The sequence below is a fragment of the Pelophylax lessonae genome (genome assembly GCF_965119305.1).
Source record: "Pelophylax lessonae genome assembly, chromosome: 8".
NCBI classification, from domain to species: domain Eukaryota; kingdom Metazoa; phylum Chordata; class Amphibia; order Anura; family Ranidae; genus Pelophylax; species Pelophylax lessonae.
Window position 1 is genome coordinate 262,911,350 of NC_138775.1, and position 19,601 is coordinate 262,930,950.

General features: G+C 44.7%; 1 protein-coding gene across 1 annotated transcript in view; it reads left to right on the forward strand.

Moving 5' to 3' along the window:
• The window catches only part of PIGK (phosphatidylinositol glycan anchor biosynthesis class K), a 284,181-nt gene that overhangs the window by 7,813 nt on the left and 256,767 nt on the right, over nucleotides 1-19,601 (forward strand). The window contains exon 3 of the mRNA XM_082266226.1: nucleotides 2,764-2,855. Within this exon, the coding sequence (XP_082122352.1) occupies nucleotides 2,764-2,855 (92 nt within the window). The remainder of the gene's footprint in view (nucleotides 1-2,763; nucleotides 2,856-19,601) is intronic.

Sequence of the window (19,601 nt, forward strand, 5' to 3'; positions counted from 1 at the left end):
TGTATCTTTCCTCCCGCAAACGCCTATCAGCATAAGTCTCCCAGTAACTATAAACAAAATGATTACATTTGTATCTTTTCCTTCCCTCTGCCAGGGAGAAAGGAAGTTTAACCTCTTAAAGACTAGACCTTTTTATTACACTTGTTGCTTGCAAGTTTAAAATCATTTTTTTTTGCTAGAAAAGTACTTAGAACCCCCAAACATTTTATATATTTTTTTAGCAGAGACCCTACAGAATAAAATGGCTATTGTTGTAATATTTTATGTCACACTGTATTTGCGCAGCAGTCTTTCAAACGCAAATAAACTTTAATTAATAAAAAAAAAACGTAAGGGCTCTTTCACACGGTCCGCCTCCGCAGGCGGATCCGTGTTGCTCAGCGGGGATCGATCCGCGATCCCCGCTGAGCCGGGCGGATGACAGCTCCGTCTCCGCTTGCATAGCGGAGAGGGAGGTGTCTCAGCACCCACTGCCCTCTATGGGGGATCGGAGGAGAGCGGACCGCTTGTCCGCTCTCATCAGATCCACTCCGCTCCGATTACTGAACGGATGGAAAAATAGGGTTTCCATCCGTCCAGATTTCAGCACAGGATCGGATGCGGAGAGCAGCGGTTGTCAGCGGAGGTCACCTCCGCTGACACCCGCTGCCCCATAGAGCTGCATGGAGGATCCGATCAGATCCGCCTAAAAAACTGACAGGCGGATCTGATCGGACCGCCCGTGTGAAAGAGCCCTAACAGTAAAGTTATCCCAATTTCTTTTGTTACACAGAGAATCGTGAGAGAATCGTGATCTTTATTCCAAGCTAAAAAATCGTGATTCTCATTTTGGCCAGAATCGTGCAGCTCTACTGGCTGGTACTGCGCTGTAGGTACTGCTGGCTGGTACTGCGCTGTAGGTACTGCTGGCTGGTACTGCGCTGTAGGTACTGCTGGCTGGTACTGCGCTGTAGGTACTGCTGGCTGGTACTGCGCTGTAGGTACTGCTGGCTGGTACTGTGCTGTAGGTACTGCTGGCTGGTACTGCGCTGTAGGTACTTCTGGCTGGTACTGCGCTGTAGGTACTATTGGCTTGTACTGTGCTGTGGGTACTGCTGGCTGGTACTGTTGTGGGTACATCTAGATCAGGATGGTACTGCTAGCTCAGGGTGGTACTGCTGTGGATACTGCTAGCTCAGGATGGTACTGCTGTCTCAGGCTGGTACTGTGCTGTGGGTACTGCTGGCTAGTACTGCTGTGGGTACTGCTGGCTCAAGCGGGTACTGCGCTGTAGGTGCTGCTGGCTGGTACTGCGCTGTAGGTACTGCTAACTGGTACTGCGCTGTAGGTACTGTTGGCTGGTACTGTGCTGTAGGTACTTCTGGCTGGTTCTGTTGTGGGTACTGTTGACTCTGGCTGGTACTGCTGGTTCTGCTGTGGGTACCGCTGGCTCTGGCTGGTACTGCTGTGTGTGCTGCTGGTGGGAAATGCTGGCTAGGAGAAGTGTAGCGGCGCCGCACTGGAGGAAGAGGTGATGTTTCCTGTATTGGTCACAGGCGGAGTGCATTTTGATATCACTCCGCCTGTGACTCACTCAGACTGTAAGAACGGAGCTGGAATTATACAGGAAGCATCGCATCCATTCTGACAGATCAGCTGAGAGACATAGACTCAGCTGCACCGGGGGCTGGACCAGATTACTTTGCGGGCCGCAGGTTCCCCACCCCTGTCTTAAAGGGACAGCATATGCAAATATCACTGTATCCAGCGGGTGAATGAGGGTGCTGCATGGCTATATGGGAGGTTACTTTAGTGTGCTATTGAGCTTATAGGACTTGAAGTGATTGTAAATGCTTTTGCTTTTTTTTCCTAAAAATAAAAAAATAACAAACATGTCCATACTTACCTACTCGGGTCCACCGGCATTTCTGGCTTCTCCCCTCTATAGAGTGTCCCCATAGCCACTCGTGCAGGCTATTGACACAGACAGCAGGACTCGGACCCCCACTCCCTTGTCACTAGTTTTAATTTCAATAAGTTTTTATTGTTATTATGCAAAAATAAACATCACAAAGGGTTGGTGCATAGGTATAAACCAAAAAAAATAACATCAATAAGTAGGCACAGCTTTGCAGGTAATAAAACTTGGTATAAAATTGTAAGTAAGATCGTGGACCTTGTCACTAGTTTTGATTGACAACGTCGGGAGCCAATGGCACCGTGTGCATTCGATTTCCTCGCTGTAGGTTGTCTAGCATCATCTAGCAATTACCATCCCCAGCTTGACTGTCCTTGGCCTCCCTCTTTATTTCATAGTATTTCTGCTATTTCAATCATGAAGACTCAGCATCACATGTCAGCGTTACCTAGTGTCCTTCAGTATCACTCCCACCCCTTCATACTGGCATTCACTCATCAAAGCATTTTGATTTTTATAAATCAAATAATTCTCTTCAAGATCCAACCCACTGCTATTAGGGCTGGGGGCTCTTGAGAGGAACACTGAGGTAGGGTGCTGTGATGCTTCTAAATACAGTACACTGCCATCACCTCCCACTAGCCATCATCTGCCTGCATAGAGAAGCACAGAGTGATGATGTCACTGGGTATAAAATGAGGTATTGAAAATGTAAGCAGCTATTGGATTCTGCATACAGCCCCAAGTAAAAAACACGCATTGCACTGAAAGCTGGATACATTTATTTTTTTTTTGTCAAGAGATAAGGAATTAAACATATTGAGAAATGTAAAATATTAAGTATGTTTATTCCTTCTTCTTTCCAGGTCTGTACCTCTCGATTCTGGTTTAATTACCGTCATGTAGCAAATACTCTCTCCGTTTACAGAAGTGTGAAAAGACTTGGAATCCCTGACAGGTAAGAATTTTTTGCCTTCCAATTAACACCCTGTTGTTGTAAGTCTCCCTGCTCCTTGTCTCTATCGTTGTTTAACTGGGAAGGAGGGGCCAGATTTTTAAGTGTAATGATTTGAGATTGTTCGGTTAACTAAGGGATGATATTGAGCGCTCCTGACTGATGTAAGCACGTTATTGCATTCAAAGGTTTTTCAATGTGCTGAGAATTTTCTGGGATCAATAACATTGTAGCATCCAGCAAATACTGTATTGGCTTTGGATCACTCTTGCACAATATTTGCTGTTTTTTGTTAGTATCTTTTCTGTAATTTGCTGTCTTTTTTGCCTTGGATCCCTGCATGGATCAGTAGGTTTTCAGTCCATTTTTAGGGTCCATGTACACTGCAACTTGTAAACGGTTGTTTAGGAGCATTTGGGCATTTTTTTCAGAAGCCCCTGAACCCATCTCAATGTTATCTTATCTGTCCATGTACACTGGGTCGTTTGAAGTCATTTACAGGCAGTTGAGTTCAGTGACGTTTTTTGGAAAGCAATTATTTGCGTTCGAACGTGTGTTTCCCGGCGTTTCAAACGCGGCCAAACGCGATGACCCGCGTTTAGCGCTCGCGTTTTTACATTTTAAAGGGGAATGATTTTTTGACCTCTAGAAACAGTTCTGAATGCAAACGCCTGCTAAATGCCCACTAAACGCGGGTGCAAACGCGACACAACGGACGTTTTAAACGTCCTTAACCTTCCTAGCGGTATTCCCGAGCGTGACTCGGGGTTAGATTTTAGAGCCAAAAGCGGTAACCCCGAGCCACACTTGGGGTACCGCTAGGAAGATCGCTGGATCCTGGTAGAGGTTTTACTTACCTTTTCTCCGGGATCCAGCGAAGAATGCGGGCGGTATGCGGCGGCGGAGCTTCCTCCCGATCGTCTGCGAGGCCCAGCTTCCGTCTCCGGCGACGTGACGTTCGCAGGGGGGTGGAACCGGCGGCAAATTCAAATGTAAAACACACCAAACACACTGATTACATTCAAAATAAAAAAAATTCACATTACATTGCCCCCCAGTGCCCTTTCCTTCAGTTTTACTGTACTTATATATATATATATATATATATATATATATATATATATATATATGTGTGTAATAAATGTATATATATATATATATATATATATATATATATATATATATATATATATATATATATATATATTCAGTGGGTACGGAAAGTATTCAGACCCCCTTAAATTTTTCACTCTTTGTTATATTGCAGCCATTTGCTAAAATCATTTAAGTTCATTCTTCTTCCTCATGAATGTACACACAGCACCCCATACTGACAGAAAAACACAGAATTGTTGACATTGTTGCAGATTTATTAAAAAAGAAAAACTGAAATATCACATGGTCCTAAGTATTCAGACCCTTTGCTCAGTATTTAGTAGAAGCCCCCTTTTGATCTAATACAGCCAGGAGTCTTTTTGGGAAAGATGCAACAAGTCTTTCACACCTGGATTTGGGGATCCTCTGCCATTCCTCTTTGCAGATCCTCTCCAGTTCTGTCAGGTTGGATGGTAAACGTTGGTGGACAGCCATTTTTAGGTCTCTCCAGAGATGCTCAATTGGGTTTAAGTCAGGGCTCTGGCTGGGCCATTCAAGAACAGTCACGGAGTTGTTGTGAAGCCACTCCTTCGTTATTTTAGCTGTGTGCTTAGGGTCATTGTCTTGTTGGAAGGTAAACCTTTGACCCAGTCTGAGGTCCAGAGCCCTCTGGAGAAGGTTTTTGTCCAGGATATCCCTGTACTTGGCCGCATTCATCTTTCCCTCGATTGCAACCAGTCATCCTGTCCCTGCAGCTGAAAAACACCCCCACAGCATGATGCTGCCACCACCATGCTTCACTGTTGGGACTGTATTGGACAGGTGATGAGCAGTGCCTGGTTTTCTCCACACATACCGCTTAGAATTAAGGCCAAAAAGTTCTATTTTGGTCTCATCAGACCAGAGAATCTTATTTCTCACCATCTTGGAGTCCTTCAGGTGTTTTTTAGCAAACTCCATGCGGGCTTTCATGTGTCTTACACTGAGGAGAGGCTTCCGTCGGGCCACTCTGCCATAAAGCCCCGACTGGTGGAGGGCTGCAGTGATGGTTGACTTTCTACAACTTTCTCCCATCTCCTGACTGCATCTCTGGAGCTCAGCCACAGTGATCTTTGGGTTCTTCTTTACCTCTCTCACCAAGGCTCTTCTCCCCCGATAGCTCAGTTTGGCCGGACGGCCAGCTCTAGGAAGGGTTCTGGTCGTCCCAAACGTCTTCCATTTGAGGATTATGGAGGCCACTGTGCTCTTAGGAACCTTAAGTGCAGCAGAAATCTTTTTGTAACCTTGGCCAGATCTGTGCCTTGCCACAATTCTGTCTCTGAGCTCTTCAGGCAGTTCCTTTGACCTCATGATTCTCATTTGCTCTGACATGCATTGTGATCTGGAAGGTCTTGTATAGACAGGTGTGTGGCTTTCCTAATCAAGTCCAATCAGTAAAATCAAACACAGCTGGACTCAAATGAAGGTGTAGAACCATCACAAGGATGATCAGAAGAAATGGAAAGCACCTGAGTTAAATATATGAGTGTCACAGCAAAGGGTCTGAATACTTAGGACCATGTGATATTTCAGTTTTTCTTTTTTAATCTGCAACAATGTCAACAATTCTGTGTTTTTCTGTCAGTATGGGGTGCTATGTGTACATTCATGAGGAAGAAGAACGAACTTAAATGATTTTAGCAAATGGCTGCAATATAACAAAGAGTGAAAAATTTAAGGAGGTCTGAATACTTTCCGTACCCACTGTATGTATGTATGTATGTGTGTGTGTATATATATATATATATATATATATATATATATATATATATATATATATATATATATATATATATATATATATATATATATATAATACAGTTGGTTTGGGCTGCTCATTCACAAGAATTACATGCAAAATAATGGTACCGCTTTCAGCACCTAAAATCCAAAAGAATCATACCGCCAGGGAGGTTAAATTCCAAGCATTCCAGGGACTTTTTAAAATGTCCCGTGTACATGAAGCCTTATTCTGCATCAAAAATGCACGGTCAGTGTTTAGCATGGATTCTAATGGCCCTAGTTCACACCAGTGTAGTGTGTTCTGGTAGTCAACAAAAGTAAAACATGCATTTTTTTTCCTGTATGGAATGTTGCAAAATGCCTCACTTGTCCTCAGTTGAGATGAAGGAAAAAAAAAAAAAAAGAGGGGAAAAAACACAGCTGAACGCTTTAAAAATGCGCATGAAGAACGGAAAGATTGTAGTGTGAACCAGCTCTAAAAATACTTTTACACTGATCTGCTGCAAAAACACATATACTTTTTTGCTGCTATTTTACCACGTTTGCGGTGTGGCTTTTAAAGGACATGTGACTCAAAAACGGCATCATAACACAATACTGGTGCGTTTTTGCAGAGTTTTTACCGCGTTTGTTTTATTTAAGATACAACAGAAACTAAAATGAAAACAGAAACAACCAAAAACCGATACAATCCATCCAGATTCGTAACATACCCAAGGGTATTTGCAGTCCTCCAATAATAATTCAAATCTACAATGATGCACCAATCACAGGGCCTTTCATTAATCTTTGCAATGTTTTTACAGTGTTTTCCATTGCTTTCAATGGGAAGGTGCGTGGTTTTTTTTTTTTTTTGGGTGCAGTTTTTTAAGCTCCCCAAACATGCTCTGAAAATGCTGCAAGCAGGATATTTTTTCACTGCAATGAAAGCACACCACCCCAGTGTGAGAAAATTCATTGATTTTAAACAAGAGGCCTTTTTCTTGAGCATTTTTTTTTTTTAGCTTTTCAGGCGGTTTTTTTTTTTTTTTTTTTTTTTTTTTTTACGCAAAAGCACTTGAAAAACTCCTCCGTTTTAAAAAATAAAAATTAAAATGCTTACAACCCTTTTCACACAGGGCCTTCTGTTTTGATCAGCATGGGATCTGTCCCTATATGGTGGAGAACCTCTATTTTGTTTTTAGCAGACTGGATCAGAGGTAGGCGGGTGTAAACGGAAACAAGTACGTTTTACAACCGCCCGTCCATAGATGCGAATAGACCATCCTATCGGGTCTGCCTGAAAAACTGACAGGCGGATCTGATCAGAATGTTTGTGTGAAAGGAGCCCTAGGGAGGAACTTCAGTCTCCTTTATTACTGGTCCTACTTCACTGGCCCTGCCGTTCTTGATTGTCTGTCTGGCCTGTTCGTTGATGCACTGAAGAGCTCTCCCCAACCTTTGGGAATTAGTCAGGGCTGCATTAAGAACATCACGGGCCTGCTGCTGAGGATTGTGGGGGTTCAGGGCTTCAGGTATGAATGAACACAGTCAGCAATCGATAAGGATCAGTACCCAGAGAGCAGGGGGAATCTGATGAACTGTCTGGGGTGAACGAGGGGGGCAGTTATAAGCACTGATCTCCCTCTATGGTTCACGAAGGAAGAAGCTAAAAGCGTGGGAGGGAGAGGAGGAGAAGTAGCTTTCAGCAGCTTCATGGACAATCATAGAGGGATATTGGTGCTTGTAATTGCCCCCCCACCGCACCGATAACCCCCCGACTGTCATATTTCCCAGCTGCAGGAGGTGTTGGGAGCCTCTCATATGGCCCCCTACTGGCCCTGAGCCGAATAGTCAGTCTGCCCCTGCTAGACCTATATTAAGGTTGGGGCCTGGAGCTGCAGCTTCAATAGCCCCTACCTACCTTAATCTTGCCCTGGAATTAGCTGAGCCCTGCGCACATGCTGAATTTCGTGCATGCGCGCGGAAAAAAAAAATGTCCCCCGTACCTCCTTAATGGCGATATCCAGCATGTGCATGATGGCGCTGAATGCAGAAAATACAGAAGCTTCTCACCGAAGCTGCAGCATGTCAGGTAGAATCTGTCTCATTTTCTGGCTGGAGGTTGACCAAACCCCCCGACTGTCATATTTCCCAGCTGCAGGAGGTGCTGGGAGCCTCTCATATGGCCCCCTACTGGCCCTGAGCCGAATAGCCAGTCTGCCCCTGCTGGACCTATATTAAGGTGGGGGCCTGGAGCTGCAGCTTCAATAGCCCCTACGTTAATCTTGCCCTGGAATTAGCTGAGCCCTGCGCACATGCTGAGTTTCGTGCATGCGCGCAGAAAAAAAAAATGTCCCTGACCTCCTTAACGGCGATATCCAGTATGTGCATGATGGCGCTGAATGTAGAAAATACCGAAGCTGCAGCATGTCAGGTAGAACCTGTCTCATTTTCTGGCTGGAGGTTGACCAGCATCATCTAGCCTTTTCCTCCCCAGCTTGACTGTTCTTGGTTTGCCCCTTTCATTCACTGGATTTCAGCTATTTCAATCATAGTGGTTCAGCATCACAAGTGAGCGTTAACTAGGGCTCTCAGCATCCATCAATATAACTTCCATATATCAGTATAATAACTTCCATACTGGCATTCATCTATGAAAGCATTTTTATATTTTCATAACTCCACTCAAGAGCCAGCCCATTGCTTGCTTTAGATCCAAGGCTGCATTCACTGCGTGTTCCGTGAATATGAAAAAAATGTGCATTGTGCTTATGGGCCCATTAATAGTTAATGGCACCCCAAACCCAGACAACAAGTGTACATTTTGTCATGAGGCAAAACACTCGACAAATGCACTAAAATGCACAGTAAAAATGATGCCATCATTGTGTGTGGGCATGTGTGTAGGGAAACCTGCATGTTCGCAGATGTGCCGAAGGTCTCTTTCAGGTCCTGAAGACACGCGTGCACCACATCATTCTTGCCTAAGGGAGAAAGTGCTGCCCGGCGGCTCAAAAAAGGTTAAAAATATATTCAATTGTGGTATTGGGAGGAGACTGGAGCCAGGTGAAGGTCCACTTTAAAGGTTTTATTTATACCGAATAAATATTAAAGTGGACCTCCCCTCTGGATACCCAGGGAGCCCAGCTACAACCTTCAATAAATCAAGGGGACAATGCAAATGGTCTTTTCTGTTCACCTGCCTCTCATTCACAGGGGACAATGCACTTTTAGAGAGTGTTTGATGGGGTTGTGCCAGTACAAGAAATGGTAATGGGAGCGCTTCTTTGAGCCTATTGTAATCCTTATCCGTGTCAGTCCAAGGATTGAGGGGTCAAATCTGCTACTGTCCATAGCGCCCCATTCTGCCTAAGGCTGGCCATACATTATACAGTTTTATTGTACAATTTTCCTTTAGATGTACCAAAACCATATAATATGAGGTCAAACCTAAACACTTTTTCAATTTTTATGCTATTAGGCAGGCCCTTGCTCTACATAGTTGAAGGCAAATGTAAAGGAAATTAACAAAGAAAATTGCGTAATGTATGGCTAGCTTAAGGCTAGGTTCACATCTATGCATGTGTACAAAATATAACCGCGCTAGGCACCGGGTAATATAAATGAAAAAAGGAAAATAAATGATTTGTATAATAAGCAGCAGCTGTAGTGGGAAACACTAGACAAAGTTGTAAAGAGAAAGCCGCGCTAAATTTGAGATGTTGATTTAAATCAAACTGACTAATAAAAATACAAATGATGTATTAATAACTGTGTGCACAAATAAATGAATAAATATTAAATGTCCCAAAATATTGACACAAAAGTGTCAAATAGATATTCAACTAAATATTGAAATATATATATTGAAATATATTTATTCATTTATTTATTTGTGCACACAGTTATTAATACATCATTTGTATTTTTATTAGTCAGTTTGATTTAAATCAACATCTATGCATGTGTGCTTAATAGGTTTTTTGGGGTGAGCTTTCCAGCGCTTTTTGAATTTTTTCAGGCTTGTTTTTAATGTGCTTTGTGTTTCTTGGGAAGTGTTGATGTTGCTGGAAAGGAGCTGTCTGTTATGCAGCAAAACGCACAAAAAACACATGTACGTGTATTTTTGATGCAATTCTATTGAAGTCTGTTGGGCAAAAAACGTACTGTGCTGTGTAACCTAAAAAAAACGCATTGCAAGAAACTGCATAGACGTCATTAGGAAATAGTTAAATGGACTGTATTGCTTTTCTTTGGATCTGCAAATGCACTAAAAAAATGCATTAATGTGAACTGGGCTAGGATCACATCTGTGCGGGTGGTTCCAGCTGCGGGTCTGTACCTCTTCCCGCAGCCACAACCACCCGCACAGAAAAACCCACTGGTGCCATTAATCTTAATGCCATACCACAGGGCTTGACAAATTTGCCTGAAATCTAGGAGCCAGTTTTTTTTTTTTTTAAACTAACAACCAAGCTTTATTTAAAAAAAAAAAAAAAAACTGATACTAAATTTACACATAAATACGACTAGAACCCCGCTCTTCTCTATAGGGCAATCGGATGGAAACAGACCGTCCGTCTGTTTCCATCCGATGCCATCTTATCCGATCCACGGGATGGATAGAAAATAGAACCACCGTCCGTCTGTTTTTGGCGGACAGGATCAGATGGCGGCAGATTACCGCTCCATAGAGGAGAATGAAGGGTCCGATCAGGTCTGCCTGAAAAACTGACAGGCGGACCTGATCAGACAGCCCGTGTGAAAGGGGCCTTCGGCTGTGTGGCTGTGGCATGGCAGGGAGATGATAAAAAAAAAAAAAATATATATATATATATATTTTTCAATAATTGAAAAAAAAAAAAAAGGAGAAATTATTATTATTATTATTATTATTATTTTTTAAATAATTTCAAAAATAAATAATAACCACACTCCCTGTCCACTTACCTTTTAAGCAAAGGTAAGTGGACAGGGAGATGAAGCCTGCAAAAACTTCCATCTCCTCTCCTCTTGGGAAGGAGATGGACAGGCATTGAGAACAGGCAGTGGAAACAGTCATTAGTGACTGCTTGTGAAACTCCCGGCCACCACAAGAGGGCGCCAGTTCCCCGTTGGAAGCCTCTCTCATCTCACAGAAGAAGGCCAAAAAGCCGGGGCCTCAATTTTCGGACGGTGCGGTAGTCCGTGCACTCGGGGAGGAGTTGGGGGGCGCAAAAGGGACAGGACACCTCCTGCAGGGCACCCCAGGCGCCAGGTCGCTAATTCTAGTCGCCAATGCAACCTGGCGCCCGGGGTTTGTCGAGCCCTGCCATACCACATGCACTGGAATATGTACCCACATGGGAACTGCACTGCACATACAGTTCCTGTGCAGATTGCGATTTATAAAATGCTGTAGGCACCTTTTACCTGCATTTCAGGAGGCATGGGCAGCCTGTTCAAATGAATTCACCGCTGTGCCTGTGCAGGAGGCGGCTTGCAAAGCTACATATGTGTGAACCTAGCCTTCATCTTCTCTGATCAAGGCTGAGATCTAATGAGATATTGTAGTTCACTGAGGACAATAACACGAATGGGCTCGATGTCGTCGGTGCCTTATGCTTTTCTGATTGCCTCTTAGTCTGTGGGCTCTAATAAATGGGTAAATTGCATTGATGTATCTTATGAACTGTAATCTGCTTAGGACTGTGGTATCTGGATGGACTGTAATTGCAGGGACTTTAGCCGCTTCTAGTGATTGGATGGGCTGTATTTTTAGCAGTGTCTTTCTCTGGTGAATAAATAGGCTGACTTCTCAGTGGTGATGTTGGTAGTCTGAGATGAATGGTTAGGCTAAGTTCCCAGTGGTGAGCGGAGAAGCTGAGTTTCCAGTGACAGCGTCTAAGGGAAACCCAGAGTAGGGATCCAGCTACAGCAGGGATAACCAGATTAGTAAAGCTGTACTCAGACAACTGAAACCAGACTGTGTATGATTAAAGATTAATTTTATTCTGAACACTGAAATTAAAAAACATTCAATTGCTTAATGTACCTACAGCCTAAGTGCGTTTTTGATGTGTTTTCATGCGTTTAGGGGCATGAGACGGGTTTTCTGCTAAAATGCTCCTCTCTACACACATCGAGGGGTGTTTAGAGACAGGAAAAATTGTATAATGCCTGTAAAAAAAAAAAGGAGCTTTTGAGCTTGGGTGTGCACGAGGCCTTACTGGGATCAGCTGGCTATTGGAAGACACCTGCTGCTGGCCAGTGGAACTATATCCCTCGGTCTCTTTCACATGAACATCAACCATTAATTCACATTCAAAGAAAAAAAGAGTTTTCACCAGTTTGCACATGTTTCTTCAGTTCATATCGGATCAGTTCAGCTTAGATCAGGTTGCACTTCAGTTTAGGTCACAACATTTTCTATTGGATCAGTTTAGTTTACATCCCTTTTTCTATCGGATCAGTTTAGTTTACATCCCTTTTTCTATCGGATCAGTTCAGTTCAGTTCAGTTTACAGTACTCTATGCTATGACCCCTTTCACATGGGTTTCCGATCAGGTCCACCTGTCAGTTTTTCAGGCGGACCTGATCGGACGCTCCATGCAGCCCTATGGAGCAGCACATGTCAGTGGTGACATGTCCGCTGACACCCGCTGCTATCCAATCCGATCCTGTCCGTGTTCAGACGGATGGTAACCCTAATTTCCATTTGTCTGGAGGATAGGGTCGGATGAAAACGGACATGCGGTTTGATCCTGCATTGTTTTGAGAGTACATGTGTCTTGTGGATAAAACCGGAGAGGCATTTATAAGCACTGCACATTACTATTGATGTTCTGGTAAGCAGATTCAATTGTATCACGATGGTGTGGTGTGCTTTGACACGCAGACTGGTGGAGGACATTCATAACTCCTCTAGAATTGACCTGTGCTGACTGCACTATGCTGGCTGACATTGTGTCTGCAGACTACTTACCCAGTGGACTGTCGGACCATAGTCCTTTGGCCTTGACTCGGAGATCCCATTCGGTGAGTGTTTGCTCCATGTGGCGTCTTATGGCTCACTGCTCGATCTCCCACTCCAACATAGCTGATCAATCTCCGCCTGCCTTGAAAGAATATTGGAACATAAATACAGGGTCCTCCTCCCCAGAATCAGTCTGGGCGCCTTTTTAGGCATTCACTAGAGGTCATTATATTTCGCTTATCAAGGCGCTCAAGCTGAATAACCAAACAGCCTTCCTTACAAGCAGAAATTCAGAATATGTTTGATAGATATGGCTCAGACCCTTCAACTGTTAATTTTGATTTACTGCAGACTACTAAGAGGGCATTACATCTGCATTAATCAGAGGTTGCCCGTTTTAGACTTGTATCATTCCAAACAACAAATTTTTGAACAAGGGGACAAAAATGGGAAATTGTCAGCCATGTTGACCCTTCATGATGCCCCCTCACAGTGGTCTCTGTGGTTACCTCTCCCACAGGGGAGGCCATTACTACCGTTTTGAAATTTCTAACGCCTCTATAATTCCACACTGCCATCTGACTTTGACCCGTCCTCATTAGCCTCACTGCTGGACCTGGTAGTTCCCCCACCCCTCGTAACTGTCCTCGGGCCCCCCACCCCGTTACTGGTTACTGTGGTTACTGTCCTCGACTTTCCCCCCGTTACAGTCCTCGCCCCCCCCATTACTGTCCTTGGCTTCCCCCCATTACTCATTACTGTCCTTGGCTTTCCTCCCCCATTACTGTCCTCTGCTTTCCTACCCCATTACTGTCCTCAGCTTTCCACTGCCCCCATTATTCATTACTATCCTCCGCTTCCCCCCCCCCCTGCATTACTGTCCTCGGCTTGCCCACCCCCCGTTGCTGTCCTCGGCTCCCCCGCCCGTTGCTGTCCTGAGCTTCACTCATTACAGTCCTCAGTGATCTTGACTCCATTAATGTCCACAGCCCCCATAACTGTCCTGAGCTCTCCCCCCTTAATTGTCCTGAGTTCCCCTCCACTAATGTACTGAACCCCTTCGTTACTGTCCTGAGTTCCCGCCTTAACTGTCCTGAACCCCTGCATTACAGTTTTCAGCCATCCCATTAATTATCATCAGCTCCCCTTCACATACACCCCCCCCCCCGCCCCCCTCCTGTCCTACCTTAAACAGAAAGGGAGGAGAACGAGAGGCACAGCAGGTTTGGCCAGAGGTCTGGAGCTGCAAGTTGGTGATTGGCTTCTGGGACCGCTCTGCATCCTAGCAATCACCTGCTTGTAAACTCGGGCAGTCCCCACCTCCATCCAGAGCTGTCCGGCCTCCCGCTTTTGGCTCTGTGAAAATGAGAATGACAACAGGGGCAGGGACAGCTCTGGGCAGAACAGCTCCTAAATGGCGGGGCGGTGGAGGTCCGTATAGGACGTTGACTCGGTCCAGATTCGGACCGTGGTCCGCCATTTACTGATGCCTGATCTATGGGCTTGCCAAGGGGGGATAGATAGGTAGTGTTCTCTGGGTGTTTTTTGCTGGTCTGTGGGGAATAGCTAAGGTGATATTGGGAAACTGGATACCCTCCATTAGCTGGGTCATCCATACCCTCCATGCCGTTGATCTCTGGGGAATGGAAAGGCTGCCTTCTAGCTGTCGCTCTTCTCTGAAAAACAGACTGCATTCATGGGGATGAGACTCTGTGGAGAGAACAGACCACACATTTAACAAAGGGCTAAAGTACATAGTATAGAACATTATGTGTAAGAAATGCATTTAAAAGGTCTAATGTATTTTAGTGAATACATTTGGAATAAAGTAAAAAAAAAAGTAATCCTGTAATAACCAGAGCTTAACATAGAATACGCTGACAGCTATTGTATCTCTCCACAATAGTTTTTAGAACGGAAAGTACTGCAGATTTGCTTGTTGAGCTTTTTATGGCACAGATAACTGCAGATAAAAAGAAACGACTTTACCACATCGGGGAATATACTCGAAAGGTGAAGGATAATTGTTCAACAGGCGGCAGAGAACACATTTCACAAATTCACATATTTACAGGGTAATGCCACCTCCTTTTTTGTTCTGCCAAAGATCAGATACTCGTAAAACCTCCGCACATTGAGTTTTGTGATCTGTGCGTGTTCAATTAACAGCCACATGCCTCGGCTTTAAAACTGAGCTAGTAAGAGCATCTGTAAGGCTTGTTGACTTGATGCTTCCTTCGGACTCGTTCAAAGATAATTGAGTTACTAAACAATAAGCAGCCAAAAAAAAAGGTTTTGTGGTTCATGTAGATCACATGTGTCAAGCACAAGGCCCTGTGTTGAATCCAGGCAATTTTTTCTGGCCCTCGCACCTCTCCTGGAGGTGCGGTACCCCCCCATATGCAGCCGTGGAGAGGCTCCTCTCTGCCCAACCGTCTCAGCAGTCAGCAGCCGAGAGGACGACAGAACTCCTACAGATCCTGCGCCTCTCTGTTCAGCTGCAGCATTCCCTGGTCTCTGCCCCCCGGTCTCAGAATTCTACAGACTCTAGCAGCTGACTCCAGCCCTCCTCTGGTCCTCCTCCAGACTTTTCTGCTTCCCAGCTCCACCCCCAGCTTCTTCCTAGAAGCAGCAAAAAGGGAAGAGAGGGTCGGTCGGGGCTTTTGATTTCAGATGGTTGGGGGGGCTCTTGACATCTGATGTAAGGGGAGGTGGGGTGCTTTGGACATCTAGTCCTACAGATACATCTGGCCCTTTGAGGGCAACCATAATGCTGATGCGGCCCGCAATGCAATTGAGTTTGACACTTCTGATGTAGATGGATAAATGCTGTGTGCTTTATGCTGCTTTCAACCTGTATTGAAGATCACATGCTTCTCAGATCAGTTTGCGTTCCTACGCAGATGCATATGACCTGCAGTTGAGCTCCCCCTGAGCTGCATAAAGCTGCTTTTGCACTCCTACTACTTTGTATGGGTAAAAAAGCAGTTCTGACACAAGCATAGAGTACATAGTTCCCTAAATCATATAGGAGCACAAACAATCTCAGTCTTGTACTTAAGGCTAACTCCACTTTTGTGGAGCAAAAAAAATAAAAAATATATAGCGTCTCGAGTCACATTGTTGAATGTTGTTAAAAATGACCTTTCCTTTTCAATCTGCATTCTGTATAATACAACCTGGAGGCGTTCTGTACACAAATGGTGTACAGAACACCTCAAAGATATGTAATTTCCTGCTCGTGTGATTGGTTTCCTGATTTTCTCAGAAGTCTGCACTAAGATACAAATAAGATTTTGAGCACCCCTGCAACAAGAATGTCATTTTCGTGCAATACGCTCAAAGGGAAATCGCATCTAAAGGGATGCAGACCTTGCAGTTTGCTTCATTGGCGCCCTGCAGGTGCAGCAGCTGAAAAAAAAAAATAGTGTCCATCGATGTAAATCCATCATCAATCACGAAACCCGCCGGACCCAAAAAATAAAAGAAACGCTCTGTCTCCTGGCAGTAGCGGAGCCAGAGGGCTAGCTGGGGTGGCAATTGCCACCCCAGATGAAGTCCTTGCCACCCCTGTTGCCACCCCCCTGAAAACATTACACTGTTTGATTTAGGGCTGAAACAACTAATCAGCGAAATCGATAATAATCGATTAATGAAAGTCGTCAACGATTGTCATTATCGATTTAGTTGCTCCGTCGATAAGTTGCGCTGCGTTCTGGACTTTCCCTGCCTTTTGGAGATTTTTCCATCTTTCCTTGGCTTCTTTATGCACATTAATACAAATTTTTACCTGGGGTGCCCAAACTTTCGATCACCACTGTAGCTGGGTGGCCCCGAACCTTGCCTATATAAGAACTGTGAAAGTTCTTCTATTTTTTCTATTTTTCAGGTGCGGCGGGTGTCGTTATTGATGATGGATTTACATCGAGGGACACTAATTTTTAATAAAGGACTTGTCAAAAACTGTTTCCTGTGGTTCTTACTTTTTTGGTGAGGGGGTAGGGGTACGATGTAACCAAAACTAGAGCTGCATGATTCTGGATAAAAGCACTATTTTTTTGCTTTGAATAAAGATCACGATTCTTGGCATATCATCATTCTTTTACATTATACAAAAAAATTGGGCTAACTTTACTGTTTAGTTTTTTTTAATTTATTAAAGTGTATTTATTTTCCCAAAAAACTGCATTTGAAAGACTTCTGTGCAAAGACAGTGTGACATGAAAGGGTCTCTGCTAAAAAAAAAAAAAAATATATATAATGTTTGGGGGTTCTATGTAATTTTCTAGCAAAAAATACTGTTTTTAACTTGTAAGCAACAAGTGTCAGAAAAAGGCTTAGTCTTTAAAAGGTTAAACTGCCCTCACTTGGAGATGGAAGTTCATTCCTTTGATCTAAAAGAATGAAATGATGCATTATAAAGCATTGCGCTTTACAGTTCACTCGCAGCCTTAACAATGTTGATGATCAACATTTGCCGACGGCGAGGACATGCCGTTTTAGTGCCGGTTCACACTAGGGCGACCTGTGAGGCGACCTGGTTGCCTCACAGGTCGCCGCAGGTCGCCTCCCATAGGGAAGCTGCGGACCCGTTCTAATAGGAGCGACACAAGTCGCTCCGACCTAGAAAAAGGGTCCGGAGCTTCTTTGGGGCGACCAGGAGGCGACCGCCATAGACTTCAATGTTATGAAGTCCGTGGCGGCCGTTCCGAGGTCGCGGCGCGCTGCTCGCACCGCAATCTCGGAGGTCGCCCCTGCAAGTAGCGTCGCAGTAATGTGAACCGGCGCTTAAGATCATGAGGGGGGATGAATCGAGATTACTTTTTTTTTTTTTAAATTGTGAAGCTCTACCCATTCAAATGGGGGGGGGGGGGGGGTGGAGTGGATCTTCTGGCAAAGCCCCCTTGCCCACAGACCCTGACAACTACAGCCCAGGGTTGTCGGGAAGAGGCCCTTGTCCCCATCAACATGTGGACTATGAGCTCATTAATCAGCACGCATGCAGTCCATTGACTGTGGAGGAAGATGGAACTTGTAGTATAATCATTCACGGATCCGTGTGAATGAATGACACTGCTGTGTGTGGGGCGATATATAAATGTGACTGCGGCTGCCGCGGAGTGGAACCCCTGCCCACTGTCATAGGGAAGGGGGGAGGGGCTAAGGGGGAGAGAGGGGTCTGCTTGAACATGTTAAGCGCTAAATACACATATAAACAGTTCAAAAGGTGAACCTATTGTTTAAAGGAGAAGTGCAGCCAAAGCTCCTTTTTCTGTACTTCTCCTGTGGATCACAGGAGTGCAGTTCGTTTTACAGTCCTGTGACCTGTTTTTGAAATCCGCTGTCTGCTGACATCAGTGGCGGTTCACATGCCTGGACTGGCACCCAGCTCAGCCTTTCAGACTAAGCCGGCCGCTCCCTTCCCTCCACAGCCCAGCGCTCCAGTGAGTGCTGGGGGGGGGGGGGTTTAGAGCAAAGCGCTGCTCTCACTGGCAGTCACCAGCTCTCTGCTCAGGAAGCTCTGAGAACCGAGCGATCAGCTGTGTTTGATCACTGGGTTCTTAGTCTTAGAGGCTCCACCTAGGTAAGTATGATTATGATTATTAACCTCCCTGGCGGTATTCCTGAGTGTGGCTCTGGGTTAATTTTCAGTACCAAAAGCGGTAACCCCGAGCCACACTCGGGATTACCCCAGAACGTTACTCACCTTCCCGTTCCCTTGCCGTCCTCCCCGGCCTCCTCAGTCTCTCCCCGCTCTGTGCGCGGCCGATTGCCGGCACTTGCCTTCCGGTTCCCTCCCTGCGAGCGTTGCGATGCAGGGAGGTGGAACTAGCGGCAAATTCAAAAATGTAAAAACACTAAATGACATGATACAAAGCTGTGATCCTTACGGATTGCACTGTATCATGCCATTTCACCACAGGATTGCACCTGGTGACTTTTCCAGTGCCCTGCCTGTGCTTTTGCAGTGCTTTGTGCCAGGAAAATTTTGAACAACTATGGCGTCCAAAAATATTTTTGCAAAAACGCTTTTAGACGAACTGGAAAACGGCCACAGCGAAACGGAGTTACTTGAAGAACTGAGCGATGGCGATTCGTGGAAAAATTTGTCATCAGGTACGGAAAGTGACGACAGCGACGATTCTGATGTCTTTCTGGCACATCGCTTGTGGAATTTGGGAAGTATATCAAATGATTCTTCAGAATTTATAACGGAGCGATGTGCCAGAAAGAGACATCAGAATCGTCGCTGTCGTCACTTTCCGTACCTGATGACGAATTTTCCCACGAATCACTATCGCTCACTACTTCAAGTAACTCTGGTTCGTCTAAAAGTGCTTTTGCGCAAAAATAATGCTTTTTGGACGCCATGGACGTTCTCAATTTTCCAAGCACAAAGAACTGGAAAAGCACAGGCAGGGCACTGGAAAAGTCACCTGGTGAAATGGCATGATACAGTGTAATCCGTTAGGATCACAGCTTTGTACCATGTCATTTGGTGTATTTACATTTTTGAATTTGCTGCCGGTTCCACCCCCCCCTGCGTCGCAACGCTCGCAGGGAAGGGAACCGGAAGACAGGTGACGTCATCGGCCAAGCACACAGCGGGAGGACGGCGGAGGATCGCAGGGGAAACTGAGTTTTAAAATGTAAAACAGATTTCTATGCAAAACAATGTACCGCTTTCAGCACCTAAAATCTAAAATAATCATACCGCCAGGGAGGTTAAATAAAAAAACATACTTCTCTTTGAAAAATGCTCCCTCACCTAACACCTATGCTTACTAACCTGTGTGATGTAGCTTAAAATGGAAGAGATATTGGAGTTAGATAGAAATTCAGGTTATTCACACTTCACTTTCCAATTGTTTTGTTCTCGTTTTTTTATATTGTGTAAATCACAGCAAAGTAGATTACCAACATGAATTTTCAT